Consider the following 27,984-nt stretch of genomic DNA (forward strand, 5'->3'; position numbering starts at 1 on the left):
CTAATGTGTGTAGTGCTTTAAACTTACTTAACGACAATCACAATCCCTGCAGCGATGTCCCCGGCACCAGCATTCCCCTCCTCCGGCACCCCAGCGGCAGAGTTCCCCTCCTCCTCCGGCAGTCACTCCACGGTGCCAGCAATGTACGTAATTCAGCGTACTGCCGCTGGGGGAGCATCACATGGTTTCCCTGCTCCTGCAGCGGCACTACTCTAATTGCGTACATTGCTGGCGCCGGGGGGTGACTACCAGGAGGGGAACACTGCTGCTCGGGACAGTCCGTTAACTGGGAGCATAATGGAGGAGGAGAGTGTCGGAGGAAGGGAACACTGGTGCCAGGGACATCGCTGCGGGGATCGTGATGGACGTTTGCCGGCCTGAAAGAGGGTAAGTATAAAGCACTACACACACACACACTATCGCCACACATTTCACCCACTAACACAATCATATCCCCATTATCCACGTCATACCCCCAGTGTCCACGTGGGTGTGGAGTTAATTTTATAAAGTGTGGTGAGTCCTGCGTATCCGCGTCCCCTTGTAGGCCATCTCCTCAAGACTTAGGCCATACCTTTCAAACAGAAGCCAGCCTGACCTGGGTTGCAAATCCTGGGAATAACCCTGTTCGATTGAAGGGGCCCGGACCTAGGTCAGACTCTTAGATATAAGCAAGACCTGGGTCGATGGAGACCTAAGCCAAAACCCCATTTTTATTGCCATGCACATGTATGGGTATAAATAGCAATAACATTCAGAGTTGTTGTAGACCATATATATATATATATATATATATATATATATATACTCTTCATGCAGTCACTGGTACGATTTTATTGGTGTTGTGCTGACCGAGAAACAGATTTGTTAAGCTATATTGGGATGGCTTAATTCCTGCAAATTCTCCTAATGTAGTAGATAATACATATTCTGAAACTATTTTTGAACCGCTGTGCAGAGAACTAGACTATCTAGGTTTGGAGGTAAATGGGGTAAGAGAACCATGGCTATTAGTGCTGTACAATGTGGGGTTGTATGCATAGGGTTACACAAAGTGCATGGGAGTGGATGGCTGAAATGGGGGAATAAAGGAAAGCATGAAAGTGCTTAAGTGGGCATAGTAAAGGTACAGAAAAATGTAGCTTTTTTTACCACATCCAAAATTAAGTACAATGAGTGGAAAAATCTTAGAGAATTTATGAATAAACTTTGTTCATCTTTTACTCAAGAAAATAATACATACATCTTTAATTAATTAATCTCTTTTAAAATGTATCTTTACTGGTAATTATATGTAAATATTGCTTCAACAAATACAGAAAGTCATATTTACTTAAGCACACTAAAGTTGTTTTCATTTAAAAAATTCCTGAGTTGTATCTGCTGATGTCTTGATGAAGTATTTTCACATTTACAGTGTCAACAACTTTGTCTCTCAAGAGGCTTTCACTATAACTTCATTTAGCTTGGTGATCTTTAGCGCCCAGGCCCACTGGGCAGGCATTTGTGAGGGACCGAGTACAGGCAGCGATACCACCATTCCTTTCTCTCCTAGTGGTGACCAATTAAGGCTCCCTTCATATCCAAGCAGCTGAACCTGAAACAAAAACACCAGTGTGATTATATATTTGTGTAGCAAGCTTCTAAGCCTGTACATAAAGTATTTGTGTAATATCATGTTATGCTTTGTAACTTGAATTAATTAGTGACATCAGACCTGATTCAGGCTTCCCCGCAAAGTGCGTAGATTGCTATTCAGTGAGTTCAGCGCATGCATACTTAAACTGCAGTCTCGCCATGACCGTAGTTGAAGTGGGGGGTGGGCGGCAATAATTTGATGTGCCATGCGGCAGGTGTAACCCAAACATGGCCGGTCTGCATCTGGCTTTGCAGCTAGGGAGCCGATGGTTATGTGCAAGTGCGTTGCTGTGTAGCAAAGTGCTCACCATTAGCCATGCCCCCACAAATTTTTGCAGGCATTTTATGGTGGGGGACAGCCTCCACCTTGCCCTCTACTGGGCACCCCTCACAGGCTATCGCCAGAGGTTTTATCTTTGCAAAATGTCGCAAATCTGCAACCAGCTCTGAATCGGGCCCATCAATAAATGCAACTGAGATGTGAACCGCTTTACTCTGTTAAGATTCATGCTAGCTAAAAAGACTGTTGTACACTTACTGAGGAATGGATAGAGGTTTACCCACCACTACATTACCTAGTGGTACTTGAATGAGACAATTAGAACGCAGTTCAATCACAGCACATCAATTCCAAAGTCTGTAACCTGCCTCCAATTCTACTAAAGAAAATGTGACCCTACAAAGATATTTACTATGGGTTTAGAATGGACCTACATTTTGTACCATTTGTTGATGCCACAAACCCAGTGATTAACAACTGCAAAGTGTTGAATTGTGGCATCCACAAGACTAGATGGAGGTTTATCTAGGAAATTGTCATTGCAAGAACTTTGGCCCTGTACATATAGCATCACATCCAGAAAAAAAAAAATTTACAGAACAAAGCAACAAAACATATAGTCATAACCCCACCCACCAACCAACCTTGCATACCATTACCGCTATCCTTAACAACAACCAAGAGAGGAAGGATTAAAAGAACCCTCCCACCCTTCCCAAAAATAACAACTAGCACAGTTGATATAACCTGACTAGCAGTAAAGCCCCCCATACACGGTCCATTCATTGGATCCGTTCTGTGCTTAAACAGCACACATCGTATCGGATCGCATCCCTTGTGCATGCACTGCGATCCGATACGATGTTTACCTAGTACAAAAAGTATGTGCAGCACATACTTTTTGTACCGTACTATGTGATGCGCAGGAGCGCGCATCGCATAGTACAGAATGGAGCCGGTCCACAACGGACTGTGTATGGGCTCCTTAAGGTTGAAGACAATCTATGTACCAGCCACCAAAGTGAGGGAACCCACTGATCCTAATAACTATATATGGCTCCCTGCAGGCAGAGGTCTGCCCGTTAGTAAGGTCCCGCAGAGAGCCGCAATCAGCAGACAGGAAGCAGAGGGTCGGAGACGCGGGAGCCGAGGTCTGAGCGGGGACTTCCGGGTGTAGGCAGCACCACTCCCAGCAGCTCCCCAGCGCAGGCACAGCAACCAAACAGCACAGCCGCAGTCACGGGGATCCCCGCGCCGCAGGGCACCGGCAGGTGAAAGGGTTTTGCGGGCAGGCGGCTGCACAGGGGTATTTTTTTCCAGATGAAGGACCAGGGAGTTCGAAGGTTTGCTTCCAACCTCCTCTTTGCCGTGGCCACGCACCCATGTAGTGCTTCTTATATGTGGTTCTGTGTCTTGGTATTTCATATTGATCTATATCTGTGGACCTATACCCATTGATATAAAGGCCTTGAAAATGGGAACCTACTGTACATAAAAATTCAACCACTGAACTATCAAAGTGATATGTCTTAAGTGTACATGATATATATTTATATCTGTTCAGTTGCGAGAACATCATTTGAGATTAAACATTGCAAGGAATAAAGTAAGTGAGAAGACTACAGAGAACATGGCAAATCCAAAAGCATAGAATCTGAACAGCAACCTCTTAAGAGCAGAAAAGTACCTCTGTCTCTCCACTGGTAGCTCTGGGTTCCCCAAGTAGTATTTTCCAGCTGACGGGCCACGACAAAAACATAGCATACAGAGACTGTTCTTTAGGTCTAAATGTGTACCTGTAAGTTAATTTTAAACATCAGTGGGCTCTTAAAGATGACATAATGCAAGTAAGTTGTAAACGGCAAATTAAACAAAAGTTATGAGAAAAATTTAGAAAGAAAAAAGAACTAAATGATCAAATGTGGGAGTATGGCTAAGCAACATAGTAGTGTAATGTTACATATTTCCTAGTTGGGAGTGTTTCATTGTTATTGTAGGCATAATCATTCAAAAATATAAATCCAACATAAATGCCAGTCAGACAATTTTCTTTTAACATCAGTGACTGCTTTATTTAATTTTTTCTTTATCAAAAAGGCAGCTCCTCTGAAGCCAACAGGAATGGAAAGTGGACTCTAATGTTTCTTACATACTCTAATGAATGACATCATTCCGGGTTCTATTTACAAGACAAATTGATTTAGGTCTGCTGAATTTAAATATAAGTGCGAGCTAGAGCTGCTCTCTGAATCCAGTTTTTATCTAGTGTTCACTAGATAATTTTTTTTAAAAAGGGTAAAATGCACCCTGCTCCTCTAGCAGCGTCCTGCTAGAACAGCCTTTATGCCTGACCCTGCTGGTGCACACGGCGAAGCCCAGTGCCCCTGTAGATGCCCAGTGCTTCCACCAGCAGTTACTTCAGCGGGGCTTGGCCCACCTCCCCAATGATTATGTTAGCGGGCCTGACCCGCCAGGTTTGGGGACATCGCCGGGCCAGGCCCGCCCACTTTGGTTACGTTGGTGTCCCAGTCCGTCCCTTTCATTCTGCCCCCGCCCTGCCCAGTTCCTAGAAGGAACACTATTATCCAGTGTAGCATTGACAATGTAAGGAAGTTTAGAAAAGTCTTGGTATAACAAAAAAAATTAATAAAACAAACTCGCTTCAATGTGTACAACCTCTTCAAAAATAGGAACATAAGACAAAAGGAAGTAGATATTATGCTTACCAAACTCCTGGAGTTGCAGAATCATTCTGTGCTCTCCAAGGCTTTGTGCTATAAATAGCTTCCCCGTTGACATTAAGCCATTTCCCCATCTGTCTTAAGCGCTCTTCAAATATTACAGGGATTCTGCCATCATGAGTGGGACCAATGTTCATCAGCAAGTTTCCACCACAGGACACAGTTTCAACTAACTCCTGTAACGTGCAAATAATAAACAATTACACAAAACATACACTGACTGACCTCCGCATCCTGACACCAACAAGCTTGATGGAACCCTTGTTTAAAAAAGAGGAATTACATCTCTCATAAAATTATCACGAATTACTAGTTTTTGGGTTATCACCAGACAATAACATCAAGTCAAAAGATGGTGTTTCTAATGTCAAGATCACCCCCATCCTGGCATCAGGAAAACAAAGGGGTGTCCTCATCTGATGCTGTTGGTTGGTTTCAATTATACACCTCAGGCTGCCATGTTATTGCTACACATTTTCTGACTTTCATTTAAAATAACAAAATAAATATAATTTTCAAGTGCATGTCAAGTTTTTCTTTGGGTTTTTGAGGTTAGAATAATAGCAAAATTATATATATATATATATATATATATATATACATACATACATACACACACACACACTAGTGTTTTTAGTTCACTTTCTTGCGATTTTATTTAAAAATAAACAGCGTTTCAAGATAAGCAAACAAATGGTATGTTATGCTAGCTATAAATGAGTGCATGCTCCCTATAGGGCAATTTAAATGTCTGCCATTGGTAGCAAGGTTGTGTTAATTATGTTTTGCTCTCAAATATATATATTCACCTGCACCAGCTGTTCAATGGTCAGCATGTCAGAGATTAAAGCATTCCTCCGGTATCCCCAAGAGCGCTGGTCAATAGTCATACAGTTCTCCCATTTGTGAAGTAGTAGGTGTCCAGGGTTAAAGCGGTCACTACATGTGTAATAGCCACCATGTTTACATATACAGCCAGATCCCCAGCGGTCATTTGTTACTATGATATCTCGAACTGGGCTAAAGTGTGTGAGAAAAAGAAGTATTGGTAAAAAAAGGATCTCCAGCGACAACAAATAGTTTTATCCACAATTATATAGCTCCTTAAATATGTAACATTGTTATATCTGCATATTATTTAGATAAGAAAAGCAAGTTACAAACAATGGCAACAAGTAGACCCATTTTGACCAAAACGATGCAGAAAATATCTAAAACGGTGTACACACTACCCAATAATAATAATTACGTTTTAAACCCTGCCTTTGGTTCCAGTTTGTCTCACTGATCGATGTCTCTATACAATGGTCAGCGGAAATCAGTTCTGTAGACAATGAATTTGTCTATCAATTATAAAATTACATGAAGGACAGAGGATGTTGCAACAGGAGCCAATTCCATACATTTTGGACCAACAGGTGTAGTGTAGATACTAAATAATCAGGCCGACAACCCAACATCTGCCAGGTTGGCCTGCAAAATGCAGTGTGTGTACCCAACTTTAAAAATGGTATACTAATGTTAACCCACTTTTATGTTCCAAAGAAAGTTCACATCTGTTTAGTCATGTGAGCCAATGTTTTAATCACGGGTATTTAGAGCATATAAAGAGTCAGTCCATGCTGTGTTTTAAAACCTACAAACAGTAAAAGCACCACCTCAGGGTTGCCGCTGTGATTGGGATCATGTTTCAGTACTGGTCTGTCATGCTGCAAATATCCAACAAAAGTTACCCAGAGGAGTTTTTATTACGTTCTTATTGTTTTAAGAGTAGCTGTATACTGTATATAACCCATGGTTGGCTAGTTTAAACCAAATGGGGTTTTTTTTGTTTTGTTTTTTAAACACTGTTTTTTTTATAATATGCTGTGACTACAGGCACAACACTGTGACTTCTTAAAAAAAAAAAAGGCCTATTGTAAGGGAATCATTGGTGTTATTCTTCATTCTTGTTGCTTGTGGTAATGCAGAAAATCACACACACAACAGTGAATCCGATAAGAGGTGCTAAATCCACCGAGCATCAAACTTCTCCCCCAACATTCCCATAGGACAGGGAAAAAAACAGTTAACACTCACAATCTTAAAGAGTAACAGCAGCAACACATTAAACAGGCAATACAGAGAGAAACACTTCATGGTTTGTGACATACCCAATGCTAAATGCTTAACAGCACCTCCTTTTTTTTGTGTGTATTTCTCTGAAAAGTACTTTTGCATGTTTTAATTGTTAAACTAAAAGATTTTTTTTTTTTGGTACTTGTTTCCTAGCACGGCCACAATCGCGGGCCTTAACTTTAAGGCACACGATGCCCGCGATTTCCTTTGAAAAAAGCACAACTCTGGTACATCGCGTTGGTCGTGTGCCTTAAGAAGGCACACGACGCGACCGACGCGATGCCCACGATTTCCCCATAGGCTTCAATGTTAAAATATTTTAACATTGAAGCCTATGCGCGCCCGACGCGATGCCCCCGATTTCTCCATAGGCTTCAATGTTAAAATATTTAACATTGAAGCCTATGCGATGGACCCGATTTGCCCATAGGCTTCAATGTTAAAATATTTAACATTAAAGCCTATGCGATGGACCCGATTTGCCCATAGGCTTCAATGTTAAAATATTTTAACATTGAAACTGAGTCCATTTAACATAGCAAAAAATGGGAAAAGGCCCAATATGGGCCATTTCTCATTGGGTATGGCCCCGTCACGATTGACGCGAACCCGAAGCGTGGCGAGCGCAGTGGTGCGTGTTCTACGACCTTTTCATTCCCCTACTATCCACGTCGGCGTGGAGTTGAGAATAGATTAGTGTGGCGAGCCCCGCGAGGGGACGCGGATACCTTCACAGGTATCCGCGTCCCCTCGCGGGCTTCACAGCTGTCCGCGTCCCCTCGCGGGGCTCGCCACGCTTCGGGGTCGCTGCGCTCGCCACACTTATCTATTCTCAACTCCACGCCGACGTGGATAGTAGGGGAATGAAAAGGTCGGAGGACGCGCACCGCTGCCCCTCGCCACGCTTCGGTTCGCGTCAATCGTGGGGGTGGCGGCCACAATGGGGGGCCATTATTTTTTACACACTTGACGGGGCCATACTCAATGAGAAATGGCCCATATTGGCCCTTTACCCATTTTTAACTATGTTAAATCGACTCAGTTTCAATGTTAAAATAATTTAACATTGAAGCCTATGGACACGATGGACCCGATTTCTCCATAGGCTTCAATGTTAAATTATTTTAACATTGAAGCCTATGGAGAAATCGGGTACATCGCGTCGGTCGCGTCGTGTGCGTTTTGGTATGCACCCGACTCGACCAACACGATTTTTTCCGACACGACCACCACGATAGAAATCGCTGTGGCCGTGCTAGGAAACAAGTACCTTTTTTTTTAAAGAATTCAAACAAATCATATCAAATTACTGGATTCTTAGGGGGATATTCAATCTCCGGCGAGCACCTCCCATCGGGGAGATGCCCGCCAGGCCCTATTCAATGCTGTCTTCCCCGACAGCATTGAGCAGGGTATCTCGGCAGAACGAGCCCGACATCACAAGCTGTCGGGCTCGTTCTGCCGAGAACAGCCGGGAAGTGACGAGCTGCCGGCTGCAGCTCGCCTCTTCCCGGCCACGCCCCCTTTTCGCTCCCCGGCAGGCGGGACATTGAATCCCGCCTGCGTGTTCTCGGTCGAGCTGACCGAGAACGGGACTGGGTCACGGCGGTCGAGCAAGCTCGACTGCCGTGACCCTGACATTGAATACCGCCCTTAATGTTAGAAAGCAATAAACACCATGATTGATCACGGTTTCAAATACATAATGTTTCACAGTATTATTATAACAAATATGATTACATTTTTTTTTCATTGAAATGTTAATGAAAAATAAAGTGGTTTAAACAAAAACAAAAAAAGTAAAAAAAAATTAAAAGTTAATTTTGGAATTCTGACTCAAAATTCTGCCTTATTGTATAGGCATCATTCTATTTCATGTTCATTTTTAAATGCACCACACACAAAAATGAAGAGTAGGCCAATAACCTATGGGTTAGGTAGTAATAACTAATGTGTGACTCTTTTTGCAGCATAAATATACTACAATGTTAATGGTTATTTGAAATGACATTTTCCTCTATTTCATGGAACAAGTATAAAGAATTAGTAAAAATGGCAAACCTGCCTTTCATTGTACAGCCAAGCCAGGAAACCAGTGCTGTTCCAATAAGTATGTGGGGCATTACCATCTCCATCTGACCAAAGGATTTCCGGCTTGTATTTCATAACTATCTCATATAACTCGGGCAAAGATTTACCATTTGGAAAATAATGTGTCTGGAAAAAGTTATTTTTATCAAGTTCAAAAAGAGGGTTGAACCACTCAAAAAGAGAGTGATAAAGTCCAAAGTGCATGTCTGTGGTCTGTCTGATGGCCTCAGCCAGCTCCCCAACAAGGTCACGCTTTGGTCCCACATCCACAGAATTCCAGTTCCATGAGACTTTGGAACCCCACAAGGTGTAACCTTTAAAAAAGGAAAACATTTTTTGTAAATAGTTACAAACTGTGAGGACAGCATATACAGTATGCATAACTATAGTACCAATACTACTCTTTTAGATAGTATAAAAGTAATTAAGAAGTCTAAAATACACAAATAGCCCTATTAAAACTATCAACATTCTTCATGTATTAAAAAGACATGCTCAGTGTGTATGCATGAGGTTTACTTACTTAGCGTTGGGGTATACAACGCAGCACTTCCAATTGTGTATATGCCCAGCTAGCTTTACAAGGCTGGCAAAAGCCAATGATATAAGTGGTAATATTCCAATAACCCAAGCGGCTTCTATACATATTTTAGTGTAAAGGTGCATACACACGGTTCGATTCGATTAGATTCAACCTGTTCTGAAAATGTTTCTACTTCTTTTTGATTTTCACTATTTTCCATTCAATTTCCCGATCCTTCAGGCAGGAGATTGAAACTGAATCGAATTGAATGCAGCAGTGAAAACTTTTCAACTATTAGATTTCCACTAGATAGTCTTGCCTGCCAATACTTATTTATTTATTTGATTTTCATTACACGGGAGCGGGAACTGGGATCGAATCTGCATCGAATGCTAATAAAAGCATTCGATGTGCATTTGATTTCGATTCAATTTTGCTTCTGTAAGCAAAATTACATAGAAATATAATTCATGTCTCCCCGTGTGTACCCTCTATAAGCCTTTTGTTTGATTTGTATGTATTACACATTTCTATATAGGCTGATAAATTGGATACCATGTTGTTTTCATACTGTTTATTAATAATAATAATAATAATAAGTAAACTTCTGTATTTACCTTCATGGTGCTTAGATGTCAGGACAACGTACTTGGCCCCTGATGCCATTAAAGTGCTTGCCCACTGTTGCGGATCATAGAACTCTGCTGTAAACTGAGGCCCAAAGTCTTCATAACTGAAGTTCGGGGGGTAATTATTTGACATAAAATCTACATAAGGCTGAGACTTTTCTCCTTGCCAATACCACCTAAAAATATTCAACATTAAACACAAAGGAATGTATTAATTATTTGATTTAACCACACTGAAACAGTTGACATCCGCAGTAGACAGGACTTTAGGGGTTATAGTCTTCCAATAAACAACCATTTTACACTGAAAAAAGATAAAAATCTACAGTAACTTCTCTGTTTCATGCAATGACTACTGGGCCTGATTCAGGTTAGTACAGAAACCTGTACAGAAAACATTTGTATGGTATAGCACAGCCACTATTCTGCAGATGTGCAATACTGGGCATCTGTCATTTAGGTACACTGAACAGAGAAAGAAAGACACTGTACAGTACTTTACAACCAGTTAATATATCAGATGACAATGTATTATAACCTTGGAAGCAGGTAATGATTTATTTATAGAAGAGTTATATTTTCTAATATTATTACTTTCCTCTGACATTGTGCCAACATGTTGAGCTACACTATATAACCAGACATTATTAAGCCACTGAGGGGGGTATTCAATGCCAGGGACATGGCAGTCGAGCTTGCTCGACCGCCGTGACCCAGTCCCGTTCTCGGTCAGCTTGACCGAGAACACGCAGGCGGGATTCAATGTCCCGCCTGCCGGGGAGCGAAAAGGGGGCGTGGCCGGGGAGGCGAGCTGCAGCCGGCAGCTCGTCACTTCCCGGCTGTTCTCAGCAGAACGAGCCCGACAGCTTGTGATGTCGGGCTCGTTCTGCCGAGATACCCTGCTCAATGCTGTCGGGGAAGACAGCATTGAATAGGGCCCGGCGGGCATCTCCCCGGTGGGAGGTGCTCGCCGGAGATTGAATATCCCCCTGAATCTCTTTCCCCAGTGTGCCTTACAGACTTATTATCCCAACCACACACACCAGGACCATAGCCAGTTAAAAGGTTATATTTATAGTTATGTTGCCAGATGGTGAAGTTAAGGGTAAGGGTAGGAATAGGAATAGTGGTAGAGAGAAAATATTTACCAGGACCCTGTTGTTGGGATCCAGACATCCGGGATTTCATAACCAGTCAGATTATGTAGCTTTTCACAGCTAAATTACAGACATTTATCAATTCACTAGAGAGGTGATGTGCTAACTCACGCCTCTAGGTATGTGCATTTCCAAGTTAGAGTAATGTGACCTACACATGGAGATGAGCATTCTGAGCAATGCTAGAACTCTCAGAGCTGCACCGCTGAGCAATCTGTCTGGGCCAGCGTTCTCTGTGAGGCAATAAACTAGATCAGTGGTTCTCAAACTCAGTCTTCAGGACCCCACACAGTCCACTTTTCCAGATCACCTGACAGGTGCACTCATTACTGACCAACACATTTTAAAAGATCCACAAGTGGAGCAAATTGATTCTGTGAGACCTGCAAAACTTGCACTGTGTGGGGTCCTGAGGATCGATGTAGGGGCATTTTCTAAACGATCTAGCAACATCGCTTAGAACAGTGGTTCTCAAACTGTGGGTCCCGACCTTCTCAGCATGGGGTCACGACTCCATGTTGCTGACCATCAGACTGATGACACTTCTAATCTCAGTCAGTGATTCAAGCAGTCTGAGAAATCTGTTGGATTGTCTGTTATTTTAGACTCCTCCCATCATTTTGCGCCTCCACAAGTACGTGCTGTCTGCTGACTACACATGTGATGTGATGACCTTCTGCAGTAACTTGCCAGGGTCCTGTAATTATTTATATGGTCTTATGTGGTCCCAGAGCAAAATAGTTTGAGGACCACTGGCTTAGAAAATACCAGGGCTCTCCAAGTGTGTAGGCCCCATAACACTGATGTGATCCCCATTTCTGTGACCACACTGTGCGTGGGTGGGCAGCTAAGAGCATTCATGCTTGGTTAAATCCATAATACAGCTGCAACTCTCCAAAGAAAACCCCAAAAAATTCCAAGAACTATATTGTTACATTTTCTTTAAAATAAGGGGATTTTTGTAAGAACTTACCGTTCAAATCCATTTCTCTGAATCCATCCTGGTGACACAGCTCAACCATGGGATGTAGGAGGGTCCGCAGGAGCCAGGCACCTATGCTAAGGGCTATTTCACACTGTCCTGGTGCCACCGGATGGGAAAATACTGCACGGCTTAAAAGCCATGCCGTCCCTGCAGTGATAAATGGACAGCTATCTGTCCTTTCCATAGGTGTGCGCACATTGAGTGTTAGGGGTGCACAGGCACCCCCTAATGCTGTGCCCACCCTTATGAACACCACCCTGCCGCTAGCAATACCTTTTACCATATACTTTTAGAACTGTATTCCAGAAGCGCCCATAAATCAATCATGTGTGTTTTGCAATGTTAATTGTACTAGACCATTGTCATATCACTACATACCTGCGTAATCCATATATGTTTTTGAGGTTTTTTGCATGTATCATTACACAGAGTAATTAGAAGACTAAAACTGAAATAGGCAGGAGATTATGGTGCGGCTGAGAGACTTTTTATATTGTAGCGAGTGCCAATATATGATGGTAGACATGCCTGATTGGCGGTGTTAGACACACCCAATGGGCAGTGTTAGACATGCCCAATAAGTTGTACTAGACACCCCCCTTTGATGGTGCACCCCCTAATAAAATGTGCTGCGCACGCCTATGGTCCTTTCATACGGGACGGTCACGGTGCGACCGCCGGGTAGCAGCCGGATCTTACCACTGCAGCAAGCGGCTGCCGTGCCGTGGCCGTCCTGTCCTCCCTGCTCAGTGTGGTGTGGAAGGCAATGGGAGCCTTAACACACCACGGTACTGCCGGTTATTAAAGCCCACCCCCATGTGACTAGAGGGGCGGGGCTACAGGAACACTGGCTGGACATGCCAGTCAAACTGTTTTAACCCCCCCATGTGATGAGAGGGGCGGGGCTAGGGTAACGCAGGCTTATGCATAAGCACACAATTTATCCGGCTAAAAACCGGATCATGTGAAAGCTTCTGCCATCCGGCTAAAAACCAGATAAAGTTTGTCCGGCTTTTTGCCGTCCGGTCAAAACCGGAGTGTGTGAAACTAAACTAAGTCTGTGAGAGAGAGGCAGGCTTCTCCCTTCTGCATCCCAGCATTCCTCAGTTCAACTTCCAGAGCACACTAGGATATATTACTCAGTACAATGCCCAAACATATTAATATGCACAATCAAACGGTATGAAACGGTATAACTTACTGAGCGTAAGGGAGGAATCGCTGTGTCACCAGGATGGATTCAGAGAAAGGGATTCGAATGGTAAGTTCTTTTTTTTTTTAATTTTTAATCTTTTATTGAATTTTACATATATAAAAAATTACAACGACAATAACAAACTATACAAATAACATATACCATATTGAGCAGCATTACAATATCTTAATCCGGGTATTTCATCTTATACCGCACAGTATAACAAATAATTAACAGCATACATATTGGTATATTTTTTACCATGGTATTACTGTATTAAAGCCATGGCGGTGGCTATGTCTTAGTAAGTTCTCTTCTCCTCTGGAAAGCTGAGGCAGGGGTGAACGGATGAACTGTGTTACTCGACATTCGATATTACTCTATTTCTAATGGCATGAAACTCCTAGGGGCAAAACTCGAATGGTAAGTTCTTACAAAAATCCCCTTTTCTCTTTCATCTCAGTTCAACCATGGGAAGTTTATGAGCCGGTCCTTTAAGAGGGTACGCTCAGGCCTGCAGTTTTCATTACTGCTCGCCCAAATACAGTGTCCTCCGACGCAAACTCATGGAACCTGTAGAATTTGGTGAAAGTGTGAACAGAGGACCAAGTGGCAGCCCTGCAGTAGCCCCATGACCAAAAAGAAGCAACCGACCTGGAGGGCACTGGACTGCCAGCTTTAGTCAAAGGCAATAAGCGACCTTAACCGCCTAGCAATGGTCTGCTTAGAAGCTGGCCACCCTCTCTTATGTACATCATATAGTACTAGGATCAAGTTAGTTTTACGAAACTCCTTTACCTGTCCACAAAAACGTGAACAACATACAATTTCTTCAGTTTGTCCCTATTTCTAACCTCCTCTGGAGGACAAAACACCGGGAGCACCATCTCCTGGTTTAAATGAAAATGTGACACTACTTTTGGCAAAAATTTTAGAACTGTTTGCAAAACAGCCCTATCTTCATGAAACACCAAAAAGAGAGACTTGCAAGACAAGGCCCCTAATTCAGTCTCACGTCTAGCCGAAGCAATAGCCAATAAAAATGTCAGTTTCCAGGACAGAAATTTAAGGTCAGTCAACCTTAACGGTTCATACTGTGATTTCTGCATCAGAAACAGATCCCAAGGCGCCACTGGTTGTCTATACGGAGGTTTAAGATGGGTAACCCCCCTGGATGAATGTCTGAACCTCTGGCAACAAAGCCACTTTCTTTTGAAAGAAAATACACAAAGCTGACAACTGTACTTTCAAGGATTGTAAGCTTAACCCGGTGGAAAATACATCCTGGAGAAACTCCAGAAGTCTAGAAACCTTAAATCTAGAGGTGTGAACTTACTGTCTCTCGCACCACCTAAGGTACGCCTTCCAGACTCTATAATAATTTGCTGCTAAAACAGGTTTCCATGCAATAATCATAGTTTGGATAACTGCCTCCGAGACATCTTGGAGGGATGTTTCAGAATCCAGGCTGTGAAATTGAGACGAGCTAGGCCATGATGAAGAAAGGGACCTGCTTGAGAAGGTCTGGTCGAAGAGGAAGACGCCACAATGCTGTTGAGAAGCTTAGTATGTTGGAATACCAAGACCTCCTGGGCCAATCCGGTCTATTAGAATGACCTTCGCCCTTTGTGTCCTCGCTCTCGAGGACCTGAGACAACATGGCAAATGGTGGGAAGACATAGACATATGCAAGGCTGAAACACCACGGAACGGTCATGGCATCCACTGCCCACGCTGTTGGATCCCTGGTTCTCGAACAGAACTTAGGACACCTGACGATTGTGTCTGGACCCATCAAATCCATCTCTTGGAGCCCCCAAAGGGAAACAATGTCCTGGAACACCTCTGGATGTAACGCCCATTCTCCCTCTAGCAGTTCTGCTCTGCTGAGGAAATCCGCTTCCACATTCCGAATCCCCGGAAATGAATACAGCCGATAAAGCCAGAATATTTGCTTCCACCCACCGAGAAATCCGATAGACTTCTTGCATCGCCATCCTGCTGTGATTGTCCCCCTGGTGGTTGAGACATGCCACAGCCATGACATTGTCTGACTGAATTCGAATGGGAGACCCCTTCAGAAACTCGATGCACGGTCCCTTTCACATCAGAGTCAGACAGGCTGCACATAAGTTTGAGTGATCAGCGGCACATGGCGGGTGCTAAGCACCAGTTATGTCTCGCATCCAATGCGGTGCGGCAGGCAGTGTCCGGCTGGCAGGGAGGATTGAAAAATCCTATTCAAAAGACTGGGCGCCGCTGATTGGCTGAGCCAATCAACAGCTATCCAGTCTTTTGAGTAGCCTTTAGGATGCAGCAAAATGTCCATCCCCATGACAACACACCGGTGACTTTCATCTGAAAGCTGCTCAATTTACTAATTTGAGTGGCTTTCAGCTCCAAAGTCGCCCAGTGTGTACGGGGCAGCTATGAGCAGTGAGTGCTGCTGCACGCTCCCACATCATTGCTGCCCTGGCCACTGGTATTATCAGCAGATGAGTGAGGGAGTGGATGGCTCTCTATAGTGTCCTGCTATGGAAAGACGCCCATCCTGGGGAAAATCGCTGAAATGGGCAAAAAACGCTCATTGTGTATGGACCGTTGCACATAAATGCACACGCTTCTTTTTTTAAATGGGTCATTAAAAAATGTTCTTTAATTCAAATGGTATATAATAACAATATTAAACGATACTGTTAAACTATGCAGCACAGTCTAGTTCTACTATCTCAGAATGAGGGTCATGCTGCTTAATGCAGTATGGCTCCCACTCCTTCCCCTCCCACCCAATGCTGACACCCCCCGCCAGCCACCGACATCACAACTTGTGTACATACACAGGTCCAATTTGACCTGTTCTCATCAGATTCCAATGGATCGGACCAATATATCAGATGAAAACTGGCCAAATCGGACCTGTTTAAAACGATGCATGTCAGAATGGATCCTGTAGCTTATACGTGCAGCCCTTACGATCTATCAGAATCGCATGCATCAGCGTACAACGCAGGTCCTTATTTAGCACCTGTGTGATGTATCGCATCCAATCAGGGTCGTAGGTGTGCAGGCACACTACTATAGTCTGCAGAGTGGGAAGCGACATCAGCTTCGAAGTGAGTGATGGCCGAGCTGCCTCTGCAGAATGGCCTTCATTAATGAGGACCCCCTTGTCCAAACATGCTGGACAAAGGAGGGGGTTGTTTACTATGTGCAGGAGCGTGCATCATTAACAATATTGAGTGTACACACTAGAATATAAAGTGAAAAATATCTCTAAGAATGGGCTTTCTGAAAGATATATTTCACTTTATTTATGAATGTGTATTGGGCTTTGCATGTGATTTATCGCTGGGAAAAAATGGCACACCAAGGGGATGGTGTATGAACTAGCATTATGCTGAACTAGTTAACTGGGGTGGAATCAGGGCTGTGGAGTCGGAGGAAATTTTGTGTACCTGGAGTCGGCAAACAATGCACCGACTCCGACAATTATAATTAATGACTTCTCTACTATAAGAATAAGACCAATGCATGCAGTGCCTCATGTAACCGCAAAACAAACACGTTAAGTGACCGTGAAAAAGCATGCTTTTCATGTGCTTCACTATATGGCACGCAATGCACAATTCGGAGCACCAATACTTATAAATGTATTCTCCCTTGTAGTTTACAACTTATTTCCAACGTTCAATAAGGTTTTCAATACCTCGTTGGTAGAAATCACCTGGTGTAGACTCGAAAAATTCATTCAACCAAGCTCTCCCACCATACGCACATCTTTTTACGCGGATGAAGATCTTTTTTCATGCGCAGGGTCGTTTGTTTACCTTGGCTAAGCCATTCCTTACGCTGGTTCATATTGATGTACAGGCACCATTTTTCGTCGCCAGTAATGATTCGGTAAAGAAATCGTTCCTTGAGTCCATGAATTGAATGGTGACGAGCAAGCAAACCAGCGGAGATTATGGCTCGTTGATTTTTGTTGTCATCACAAAGCATGCGGAACTCATGCTCCACACTTCTGAACCTTTCCTATTGTTTTTGTTCCCAAAACAACCAAATAATGTGGTTTTTATCTTTGAACTGGTAAAGTTCCTGTTCCTGATGTTTATGCCTACTGCTACTATCCAGCCATTTCATTAATTTATAAAAAAATTAATAAAACTTTGTTTTCATTGTGTTTGTCCTTTGCTTAAACTGTTCAATACAGTAGACTGTTGGCTTCCCAGCCTCTAGTTTCTGTAGTAATAATAAGTATGTTGCCTTTCTTTCCTTCAAGGAATGTATCAAATGCATATTTATACAGAGGAGTCGGAACATTTATCTACCGACTCCACAGCCCTGGGTGGAATATCATTTAAAAATGTATCAGCGCACCTAATGTTAGGGTCAGCTGTCCCCTTCAATTCCCCCCACAATTGCAGCACAGGGTGATGCATTAACAGCCTCCGAGGCCATGCATGTCCAAACTACAGCCCTCCAACTGTTGTGAAACTACAAGTCCCATCATGCCTTGCCACAGTTTTACTATTAGGGAGTGCTAAAACTATGGCAAAGCATGATGGGGGTTCACAACAGCTGGAGGGCCATAGTTGGACATGCCTGTCCTAGGCATTAAGCTGCCCCAGCCACTTCGTCTGCCCAGGCCTAGCATTGTCCTATTCCCACTGCAGGGACATAAGCCCTGCTGCTGGCTCTGGGATGCGCACAATATCTTGTGATAAAAGTAAGATCTTGTGCATGACCAGTGAGTCTGGCGGACAAGCAGAGACAGAGCGTCCGGCTGAACTGATGCTCTGTCTCCAAGGGGAGGGGGGCATCGCTGGAGGGGGTATTTTGCACTCCCTGGCTTCGGCAGACATCATGTTAATACATCTTGTTGATGTCTCTTCCTGCTTCGTCTCGTTAATGAGGCGAAGCAGGAAGTATTATCGCAGCGTGATAAGTGCCGCTATAATACATCTGCCCCCAAGTGCCAAATCATATGTAGCCCTCCCGGGAAGCTGACAGAAAACTTGAAGGGAAATCAGGTCCAACTTGTCCCTCAACAAGTCGGACCTGTGTATGGGGGCCAGGTGTGACACTGTCATGCAGCACATGTAATAAGTGAACGGTATTCTGAGAACTACATACACCAACATAGGTGTGTGCACATTGAGTGTTAGGGATGCACAGGCACACCCTAATACTATGCAGAACATGATTAACCCCTCCCTGCCACTATCAATACCTTTTACCAAAGAGACTTTTGCTTTTTAGAAGTGCACTCCATGAAAAGAAATGCCCATCAACCAATTGCATGTTTAGCATTAATTGTACTAGTCCAGCGGTTCTCAAACTGTGGGTCCCGACCCCAAAGTGGGTCCTGACCACCTCAGCATGGGGACACAACTCCATGTTGCTGACCATCAGGCTAATATGTCTGTGGAGCCCCCCTCCACAGACATATTAGCCTGATGGTCAGCAACATGGAGTTGTGTCCCCATGCTGAGGTGGTCAGGACCCACAGGGGTTAGTCATTAACTAAACACCCACTGCTTCCCTCTTCCATAACCCTGTCTCCATTTTCCATCCTCCCATTACCCACTGCCTCCCTGTCCACAATAGCAGTCACTTCACTGACCACACATGTGGCTGCCATTCAGTAGTAACTTGCTGGGGTCCTGTAATAATTTTTTATCGCCTGACTGGGTCCCAGAGCAAAATTTTTGAGAACCCCTGTACTAGACCATTGTCAGATCACACCTGTGACATCCATATAGAGTATGTTTTTTACTTTATTTTTGTGTACTGTTACACAGAATAATTAGAAGATTCGAACTGAAATGAAGGTAGACACACCTGATTGATGCACACAATAGTCAGTTAGACACGACATTTGATGGTACATCCCCAAATAAAATGTGGGGCACACAACTATGTACACCAAAACAGATCTGTATTCCTGGTAGGAGTGGCATACTATGGGCAGGGGTATTTTATCTGGGGCTGTTCCCGTTGGCACCTGGACCAGATGCAGGTGGGTCTGTGTCTAGGGTTGCCACCTCTCCCGGAATCGGTGGCAACCCTCCAGGAGGCTATTCATGTCTCATGAATCCGGACTCCGGATGACTTAAAAAACCCTCCCCCTTATACGCACGATTCTGCCACCGCTGCGGAGCTACCTGCGCCTACAGAGGGACTCGCGAGAGATGATGCAGAGACAGATTTGTTAGCATGGTGTGGTGTGGCCGCTGTCTTGCTGCTACAGCGCTGCTGTTTCCAAGTGCCCGGCAGAGACATAGGGCGCCTTTACATATACTTGTGGCTCTGCAGTGCAAGAGTGCTGAGGTGCTCTCTGTGCTTGGGGGACGTCAGGCACCCGGAAGCATAAGCAGTGGTCAGCGGGACATGTTTGGAGGCACCTCTGTTAAAGTTGTCAGGACATCAGCAGCATCTGTAACTCGGTAGCGGCTTGGGAGCGCGGAAATCAGCTGTTCTACAAGAAACTTCACCACTTTGACGCTGAGCAGCAGCAGGTTACAGTGTAGTGTCATTCCATTCAGTTTGTTCCCTTGCATGTATGTCCCCAGTATGTCCCTATGCAATATATATATTTATATTTAAATTTATGTCCTGGCAGCACTCAAAAAAAGGTCAACAGTCCAAGATCCCATAGGGAAATAAACAGCACTCAGGAGACGGTGTTAATGCATCAAAAAGAAACTCAGTGTATTGGGGATGTTTTGGGGGACAAACCCCGTCCTCAGCCCAATCCTACAGCTGTGGGATTTTGGACTGTTTTATTCTACTACATTCTGGCACCGGGGACAGCTGATGGTATTTATCTTTGGAGTGCCGGCAGACTTTGGAACTATATATATGTATGTGCAAGTACGGCTCTCTATCCTAATGTAGATGCTGCATCGGGTGCCCACACAAATTGTTCATATAAACCAGCGGCGTGGTGCAGCACTCCGGACGACTTTAGTAATAAATACTCTTAGCACAGCATGTATATGCAATGTTTCAAAGCCTTTATTCAGCTTTTTTGTCAGGCTATTAATATAGCCTGACGAAAAAGACGAATAAAGGAGTCCGGAGTGCTTTTATTTACAAGCAACGTTTCAATACGTCAACCGTATTGCCTGATGACAATACAGTTCACATATTGAAACGTTGTTTGTAAATAATTGGGGTGGGTTGAAGTGTATTGCGCTGCTGTTTTAGATGGTTGATTGTAACACACTAGTTGGCTGAGTAAAAATAAATGCAGGACACACTGTGTTGATTTTTTCGTTTTATATATGAAAATAGAAAATTAACAATACATATATACACATTTAGGCATTAAATGTGTATATATGTATTGTTAATTTTCTATTTTCATATATAAAACGAAAAAATCAACACAGTGTGTCCTGCATTTATTTTTACTCAGCGCAATACACTTCAACCCACCCCAATTGTTTCTCGTTTGTATGAGTCAAGGCAGACTCATAGAAGTGCATGCTGCAGCTGTTTAAAAACCAAAATCTATAAAATAGCATTGGTCTAAATATATTCTAACAGTACTGCTAAGCGCCAGGTAGTGTGACTCAGGGTAATTCTTGGATTGCCCTGCTACATACTTACCCTCCAAGTTGTTTGTAAATAAACCATACTCATCTTTCTAAGAAGTTTTGGAGTGCCGTGCATTTGCAGTATCTCTCTCTCTCATTATACTATATACATACATACAGCACATATGTGAAAAGGATACATACATTACGATACAGAGAATCGAGGCAAGGCTCCCCGCAGCATATCCGTAAACCCACCTTCTAAGTGCCAAACTCCATTCCCACGGTCTAAACCTAAGCCCCCCCCCCACTAGTACCTAAACCTAACTTCCCTTCCCCTGCCTGACCCTAACTCACCTCAGCATACGCTATGGATGAGGGCATGTCGATATTCTGGCATTGGTAAAGTGAATGCTGGCATCCTGACCGCATCCAATCTGCAGGTAACGCTGACTGTGAGTACTGTACAGCACAAATGATCCCAGTATACTTGTGTCAGGTGTGTGTAGCTGTCACAGTGTTTGTGACAGCTACACACACCTGACACAACTATATTGGGAGCACTTGTACTATACATGCATTTGCTGCAGGCTAAGGCTTGGTTGCAAGTCAGGCCCCCTGTAGGACACTTGGCAATATGGAGAAGAAGGGAGGGGGCTAGCTGTCATTATGTACTTGTGCCACGTTTATTACTGGGCCCCTCTTATTTCTGACAATGTCCACTTTTAGTGTCTGTATTGAAGAGGCCACACCCACTTCCTGAAGAGGCCACGCCCACTTTCCCGGGAAAGCATCAGCTGGGTAGGGATGGCAATTCTGCAACAGGCCATCGATAGTGCTAAACTATGCAATGGATGACCATCGATATTTTTAAATATCGATGGTCATCCATTGTGTTTGATTGATTGGCCTGTGGGCCAATCAAAGCACAGGGCTTCGCGGGTGTCAGGGGGCGGAGCTATGCAACATCGTTTTGCTGTTCCATCAATGGAGGGAAACCATCTGGTTCTCCCCATCGATGGCAAAAGTATTCGACATCGGCCATGAACCATCGATGATTTCGAATCATCGATGGTCGATGGCCATCCCCACAGCTTGGGCAAATCTCCAGGAATCAATGATATGTGAGGTGGCAACCCTATCTGTGTCCCACTGCTCAGCTCTCCATAGGAAGCGCTATCTAGGTTCTGCAGCGAATACATATATGGAGCCGCCCTGCTCACCAGAACCACTCGCTCCCGAAGCTGGGGACGGAGAATACGCCCCAATGAATGAATATTCCAAACTTTACGTCGTCGAACCAGTCGGGAATGGGTCGAGAATCCAGGGACTCCCAGGTTGGCTCATACGTGACTCTGGCGGCAGCCCCAACCGGCTGTTCGGAGCAGAGAAGCAGCAGGGCGGCCAGCAGAGGGAGCGGTGCCCGGGAGCGGGACATGGCCGGAGATTACAGCAGCAGCGCCTCCTCTTCCCCGTGCTCTGCGCTCGCTGTCACAGAGACTCACATGACCTGGCCTGTTGCCGCTGTATGCGGAAGAAGCATGTGCCCTTGTGCCGGCCCTGCCTGCAGGGTAGTTGCTAAATCCCAGTAGGCTGTCCGCTTGAATCCTTTCTTCCGACATTGCTCCTCCCCTGTCACGTTGCAGGTCATCCCTACTTTAGCCCACTTGGAATTAGATCGAACCCTGCCATCTCCCTCCTGTTATATGGTATCACTGCCATAGGCCGGAGTGTGACTACTGCTGCCGCCGTGTGCCCGCTGGCAGCGACTCTCACGAGACCAACGTTTTTCGTGTTCAGCAATGCGGCGGCCGAGGGGGTGTCAGCGCGATGTCACCGGTCCGGCACAGCTAGACTACCATCAGCATCCTCTTGCGAGATTTCTCCGCCATATTCTTCCTGCTGCTGCAGCGTTTGGTTTCACTTTCTCCCCAGAAGCGTCCGATAGCCACTTAGTTAGCCAGTGAGCTAGAATTCTTTGTGCTGGCAGCTGCTTATTCTATTCATGTACAGGTCTGTCACTGTGTACTTGTGGCATTTTATCCGTAATACTGACAGTGTAGTTTTTATGATTTGAAGTACAGTACTTAGCATCTTCATGTTACATATATTTCAGTCAGATTGGGTGTTTTATATGCAGCAGTACACATTCTTTCAGTTTATAGGCTTTTCACTTTAGGCCCCAAAACCCTGCTGCGGTTGGTGGGATGTATTTATTAACACGTTTTTGCGTTGTCTTTGGGTCGATGTTACTAATTACTGGTGTCTTCATCGCTGGTATGAACGATCAGCTGTCTTGCCACACACCATTACGGTTGCAGACATCTCAGCATAGTGCAACTGCTACTATAACAGGGTGAAAACAGGAGCAATCTTCTCACCTGGTGCCCCTTTTACCATTTTTTGCATTTGCTATGCTATCTGGGTGGGATTTACTATCCAGGATCGCATTGCAATATGTGTAAAGCTGCCCAAACACTTATGCGATCGGATTCAATGTGACATTGAAGTGTTATGTCCATCGAACCCGATCGCATCTTGTGGTGCAGAAATTGCCCCCTTACAGCACCTGTTGTCCCATGCCATCTTGAGATGGCACATCGTGTGCTGGCAGATGGCAGCATTGTAGCGTAGGGCTAGCGGGTGGCGTGGGTCTGTTTAAAACACTGGGCAGCCCTCTGATTGGCTGAGCTGTCTAGGAAAGACCCCCGGCAGCTCCTTGGGAGGCTGCTTACGATTTGGCACTTGATGTGCCACATTATACATGTAATAAATGGCATGTGATTTATTGCATTTATATCCCTGGGGGCTGTCAGTGGCAGGGGGCAGGCGACAGGGTCCCTGTGGTGGGCAGCGGGGTCTCCGCAGGGCGGGCAGCTGCGTCCGTGTGGCGACTTGGAACTAATTACCGCTATTTGCTATATTCAGCCAATCAGCGTCCGGACAGGGTTTTCAAATTTCAGCTAGCTAGCGTGTGAAAAGCAGTTTTGGTTTATTCATAACTGTACACAGTCTCAAGTCAACCTGCACAAGACTGGCATATAATGCACAATATGTATAATTATCGTGCATATAGTTTAGTGTGTATACACTATATCATTAACTGTGCATGCTTTCAAGGGTAGTTAATGATGTCATCCTGCATGAACAGACAAGGGAGGACATAAGGGGCATTGTATGCACTGGACAATGCCGAAAATCCCTCTGGGTCCCTTCATGCAAAGCATCCTTGTTAGTTTTCTTTGAATGTGGTCAATGATGATACATTTCAGAAAGGTAGTTGCAATACTAGTTAAAAGATAAAACATGTATAGTATAGCATTTACTAATGTGTAAGAGCAGGGCCGTAACTGGGGGGGGGGCAGGGGGGTCATGCGCACCGGGCGCTGCATGTGGGGGGCGCTGTCGAGCCGGGCAGCGGGGGTACGGGGACAGGCAGCGGAAGTCCGAGTACAGGCAGCTGGCATCCGGGCGACGGGCGTAGCGGCAGCCGGAAGCAAGCTACGCTATTTTCCCGGCGGGAAGTAGATTTCTAAAAGTCTTGCCGGACGCTGATTGGCTGAATTCTCTCAGCCAATTAGCATCCGGCAAGTCAAAATCAGCAGCGCTTCCCGCCGCCAGGCAAGTAGCGTAGCTCACTACAAGGTCCTGGTCCGGAACCCCCGCTGCCTGTCCCTGGACCCCGCTGCCCGTCCCCCTGCTGCCTGGACTGGAACCCCCGCTGCCTGGTCCGGAACCCCCGCTGCCTGTCCCTGGACCCCGCTGCCTGTCCCTGGACCCCGCTGCCCGTCCCGGGACCCCGCTGCACAACGGTATGTGGGTGCAGGGTCTGCTCAGCCTCCGGTGCCAGGGGCAAAGCAGTCATTTGCCCACCCCCCTCCCCAGTGGGGGGGTGACCAAATGACTGCCTTGCCCCGGGCGCCGGAAACCCTAGTTTCGGCCCTGGTAAGAGAAACAGTTTCACAGCTATACAAAGAAAGTCAATAAAACTGTAGACAATAAAACAGTTATACTGATATTTAAACATAGAATCGTAAGAGGAGAATGAGAGAGGAATAAAATAAAGAGAGGATAGGTAGTGGAGTGGTCCATGGCCGTTGGCAATAAAAAGTAAACATAGATATTATAGGTTAGTCAATGGTGACCAAATCTTGGAAATTGTCAGTCTATGGTGACCAAATCTTAATAAATTTGGAGGGAGTGTCCTGAAGAATAGAGGTGTTTTTTTTTTCAACACTACAAGTAACCCAGATAGCATTGGGTTTCAGCTACTGGTTATAGGATAATAGTATTTGGTAGATGGCAGAGATTAGTTTTTTGTTATATGATAGTGTCGGCAGAGGGATCTTATCGGGGAGAGGGAGGGGGTTGGCCATGGGAGAGAGTTATAGAAATGATGAAACTGTAGTTATTGGTAAAAAAAAACATAATGAGGGAGGGAAAATCTGGATTGTAGGTAAGCAAATTCCGGAACAGACGACAAGAGGGCAATATCTAGTTTTTTCTCCTCCTAGTATCCAGCCCCTCCTCTTCCTCTATATAGCTCCACTCCTCCCCATGCTCTCTAGTCTTTTTCCTGTCTCCTTTTAGTAGTATTGGTTTTTTTTTTATGCACGGTATACTACTTTCCTGGGCAAAGACAACGGTTGGTGCCGCTTACCCCTTATTATGGTCCGGGCTGGCGGCTTAAGGACACTAACCTGCAGCGGTGGTATTGGAGCTTTGTTCCTGGAGGGTTTAAGCATGTGGTCCCGCTGACAAGCTTTGGGAGTTGCGTCCAGGGCATTTCTGTAGCAGTGTCGCGTCTCTGAAGAGTTTCGGGCAACTGGGATCACGCGGTCTGCATCACTTAGGCGGGCCGCGTTTGTTCCAAATAGCTGGAATTGTGTGGCAGTCGTAGTGCGCGGCCTGCGTTCCACAGCAATAGGCGGAAGTGCCTATATATATATATATATATATATATATATATATATATATATATATATATATATATATATATATATATATATATATACAGTTGTGTTCAAAATTATTCAACCCCCAATGCTGTAAAGGGGTTTAGGGACTATAGTGTACATTTGGAATTGTATTCAGAATGAAATCCTACAAGGACGTTTTAAAGAACCAAATGCAACTAAAATGACATCAATTGTTTATATAACACAGTAGTAAATGTGTATTTTGTGGTTTCTTCATTGCCACAATTATTCAACCCCTTAAAGACTACCACTCTGAAGAAGAGAGGTTAATTCTGGTGTTTTCAATCAGGTATTGAAAACACCTGTGGATGTCACCGAGCACCAATCAAGCATAATAAGCACCAATTAGGCAGCTTTAAAATGACTGTGATACTCAGCTCCTTCTAGACATTTACTGGTGTGGTTACAAACATGGTGAAGTCAAGAGAATGGTCCAGGAAGACAAGAGAAGAGGTGATTTGTCTTCACAGGAAGGGCAATGGCTATAAGAAGATTGCAAAGAAGTTAAACATACCAAGAGACACCATAGGAAGCATCATTCGCAAATTCAAGGCAAAGGGCACTATTGAAATGCTACCTGGTCGTGGAAGAAAGAAGATCCTGACTTCGACTGCTGTGCGCTACCTGAAGCGTAGAGTGGATAAAAGTCCCCGTGTGACTGCTGAGGAACTGAAAAAAGATTTGTCAGATGTGGGTATAGAAGTTTCAGCTCAGACAATAAGGCGCACACTGCGTAATGAAGGTCTCCATGCCAGAACCCCCAGGCGCACCCCCTTGCTGTCTCCCAAGAATAAGAAGAGTCGACTGCAGTATGCCAAAAGTCATGTGGGCAAACCACAAAAGTTGTGGGATAGTGTTCTGTGGACTGATGAAACAAAATTAGAACTGTTTGGGCCCATGGATCAACGCTATGTTTGGAGGAGGAAGAACAAGGCATATGACGAAAAGAACACCTTGCCTACTGTGAAGCATGGCGGAGGGTCAATTATGCTTTGGGGCTGTTTTGCTTCTGCAGGTACAGGGAAGCTTCAGCGTGTACAAGGTACCATGAATTCTCTTCAGTACCAGGAGATATTGGATGAAAATGTGATGCAGTCCGTCACACACCTGAGGCTTGGGAGACGTTGGACCTTTCAACAGGACAATGATCCCAAGCATACCTCCAAGTCCACTAGAGCATGGTTGCAGAGGAAAGGCTGGAACATTTTGGAGTGGCCATCGCAGTCACCAGACTTAAATCCGATTGAGAACCTCTGGTGGGACTTAAAGAAAGCAGTTGCAGTGCGCAAGCCTAAGAATTTGACTGAATTGGAGGCTTTTGCCCATGAAGAATGGGCGAAGATACCCGTAGATCGCTGCAAGACACTTGTGTCAAGCTATGCTTCACGTTTAAAAGCTGTTATAACTGTAAAAGGATGTTGTACTAAGTACTAAGATTGAATGTCACTTGGGGGTTGAATAAAAACTAATAATGATGTGAGCACAGAAAAGACATTTGTGGTTATTTCATTATAAACTTAAGTTTATATTTCTCTGACCTACAAGTGCCTCTTTCATGTAAATGTAAGCAAGATGACTGAATGATCAAAATCAATGTCAAACTGGCCAAAACATTCAATTTCAGTGGGGGTTGAATAATTTTGAAGACAACTGTATATCCAACTCGGGTTTGGCACTCACTATAACCAAATGCAGCAGCGCCGGTGCCAGCACATAGAAAAATATAGTAGATTTGCGGTGGGGCACTCGTGGCTATTCTCCATAAACTAGACAAGCCAGCTAGTATGCAGCAACGTTTCAATTTATTTATCAAATTTTCGTCAGGTTACAAAGAATAGAGAAAAAAGACATACCTTTATAGCAGCATAGACCAAGGAAGTGAGGCTGAGACACAGAGAGACAAGGGAGCAGCCCACAGGGCGCAGCATGATGATGTCACATGCTGAACAAGTGTGCAGCATGTGGGGAGCTTGGTTGCCATGGATACCGCAATCCAGCTTTCTCAGACACTGTGAGGAAAATTGCACCAAAAATAATTAAAAAGTGACAAGAAAGAACTGCGACTAGAACCAAGAGGCAACAGTATTAAAAAATAGAAATAGAAAAA

At 44.5% G+C, this 27,984-nt stretch overlaps 1 protein-coding gene across 1 annotated transcript; it reads right to left on the bottom strand.

Moving 5' to 3' along the window:
* Positions 1-1,259: 1,259 nt before the first annotated feature.
* FUCA2 (alpha-L-fucosidase 2) lies at positions 1,260-22,767 on the bottom strand. Its single transcript, XM_083176558.1, has 7 exons — positions 22,122-22,767; positions 10,009-10,196; positions 8,843-9,182; positions 5,469-5,679; positions 4,645-4,835; positions 3,606-3,714; positions 1,260-1,597 (listed from the first exon to the last, which is right to left on the bottom strand). The coding sequence occupies exons 1-7, from the start codon at positions 22,334-22,336 to the stop codon at positions 1,436-1,438; spliced, it is 1,416 nt and encodes a 471-aa protein (XP_083032684.1). The 5' UTR covers positions 22,337-22,767; the 3' UTR covers positions 1,260-1,435.
* Between the last annotated feature and the right edge of the window lie 5,217 nt (positions 22,768-27,984).

The sequence above is a fragment of the Crinia signifera genome, chromosome 3 (assembly GCF_055691185.1).
Source record: "Crinia signifera chromosome 3, ASM5569118v1, whole genome shotgun sequence".
Lineage (NCBI taxonomy): Eukaryota > Metazoa > Chordata > Amphibia > Anura > Myobatrachidae > Crinia > Crinia signifera.

What these genes read in the sequence shown, in the direction of transcription:
- FUCA2 (XM_083176558.1), bottom strand. Translation starts at nt 22,336, where the DNA reads ATGTCCCGCTCCCGGGCACCGCTCCCTCTGCTGGCCGCCCTGCTGCTT. An exon ending in GCTTGGCTGTACAATGAAAG is followed by an intron (nt 5,680 to 8,842) that starts GCAGGTTTGCCA and finishes CACACACTTTAG; the next exon opens with CCCAGTTCGAGATATCATAG. An exon ending in TCTGCAACTCCAGGAGTTTG is followed by an intron (nt 3,715 to 4,644) that starts GTAAGCATAATA and finishes ATTAACTTACAG; the next exon opens with GTACACATTTAGACCTAAAG.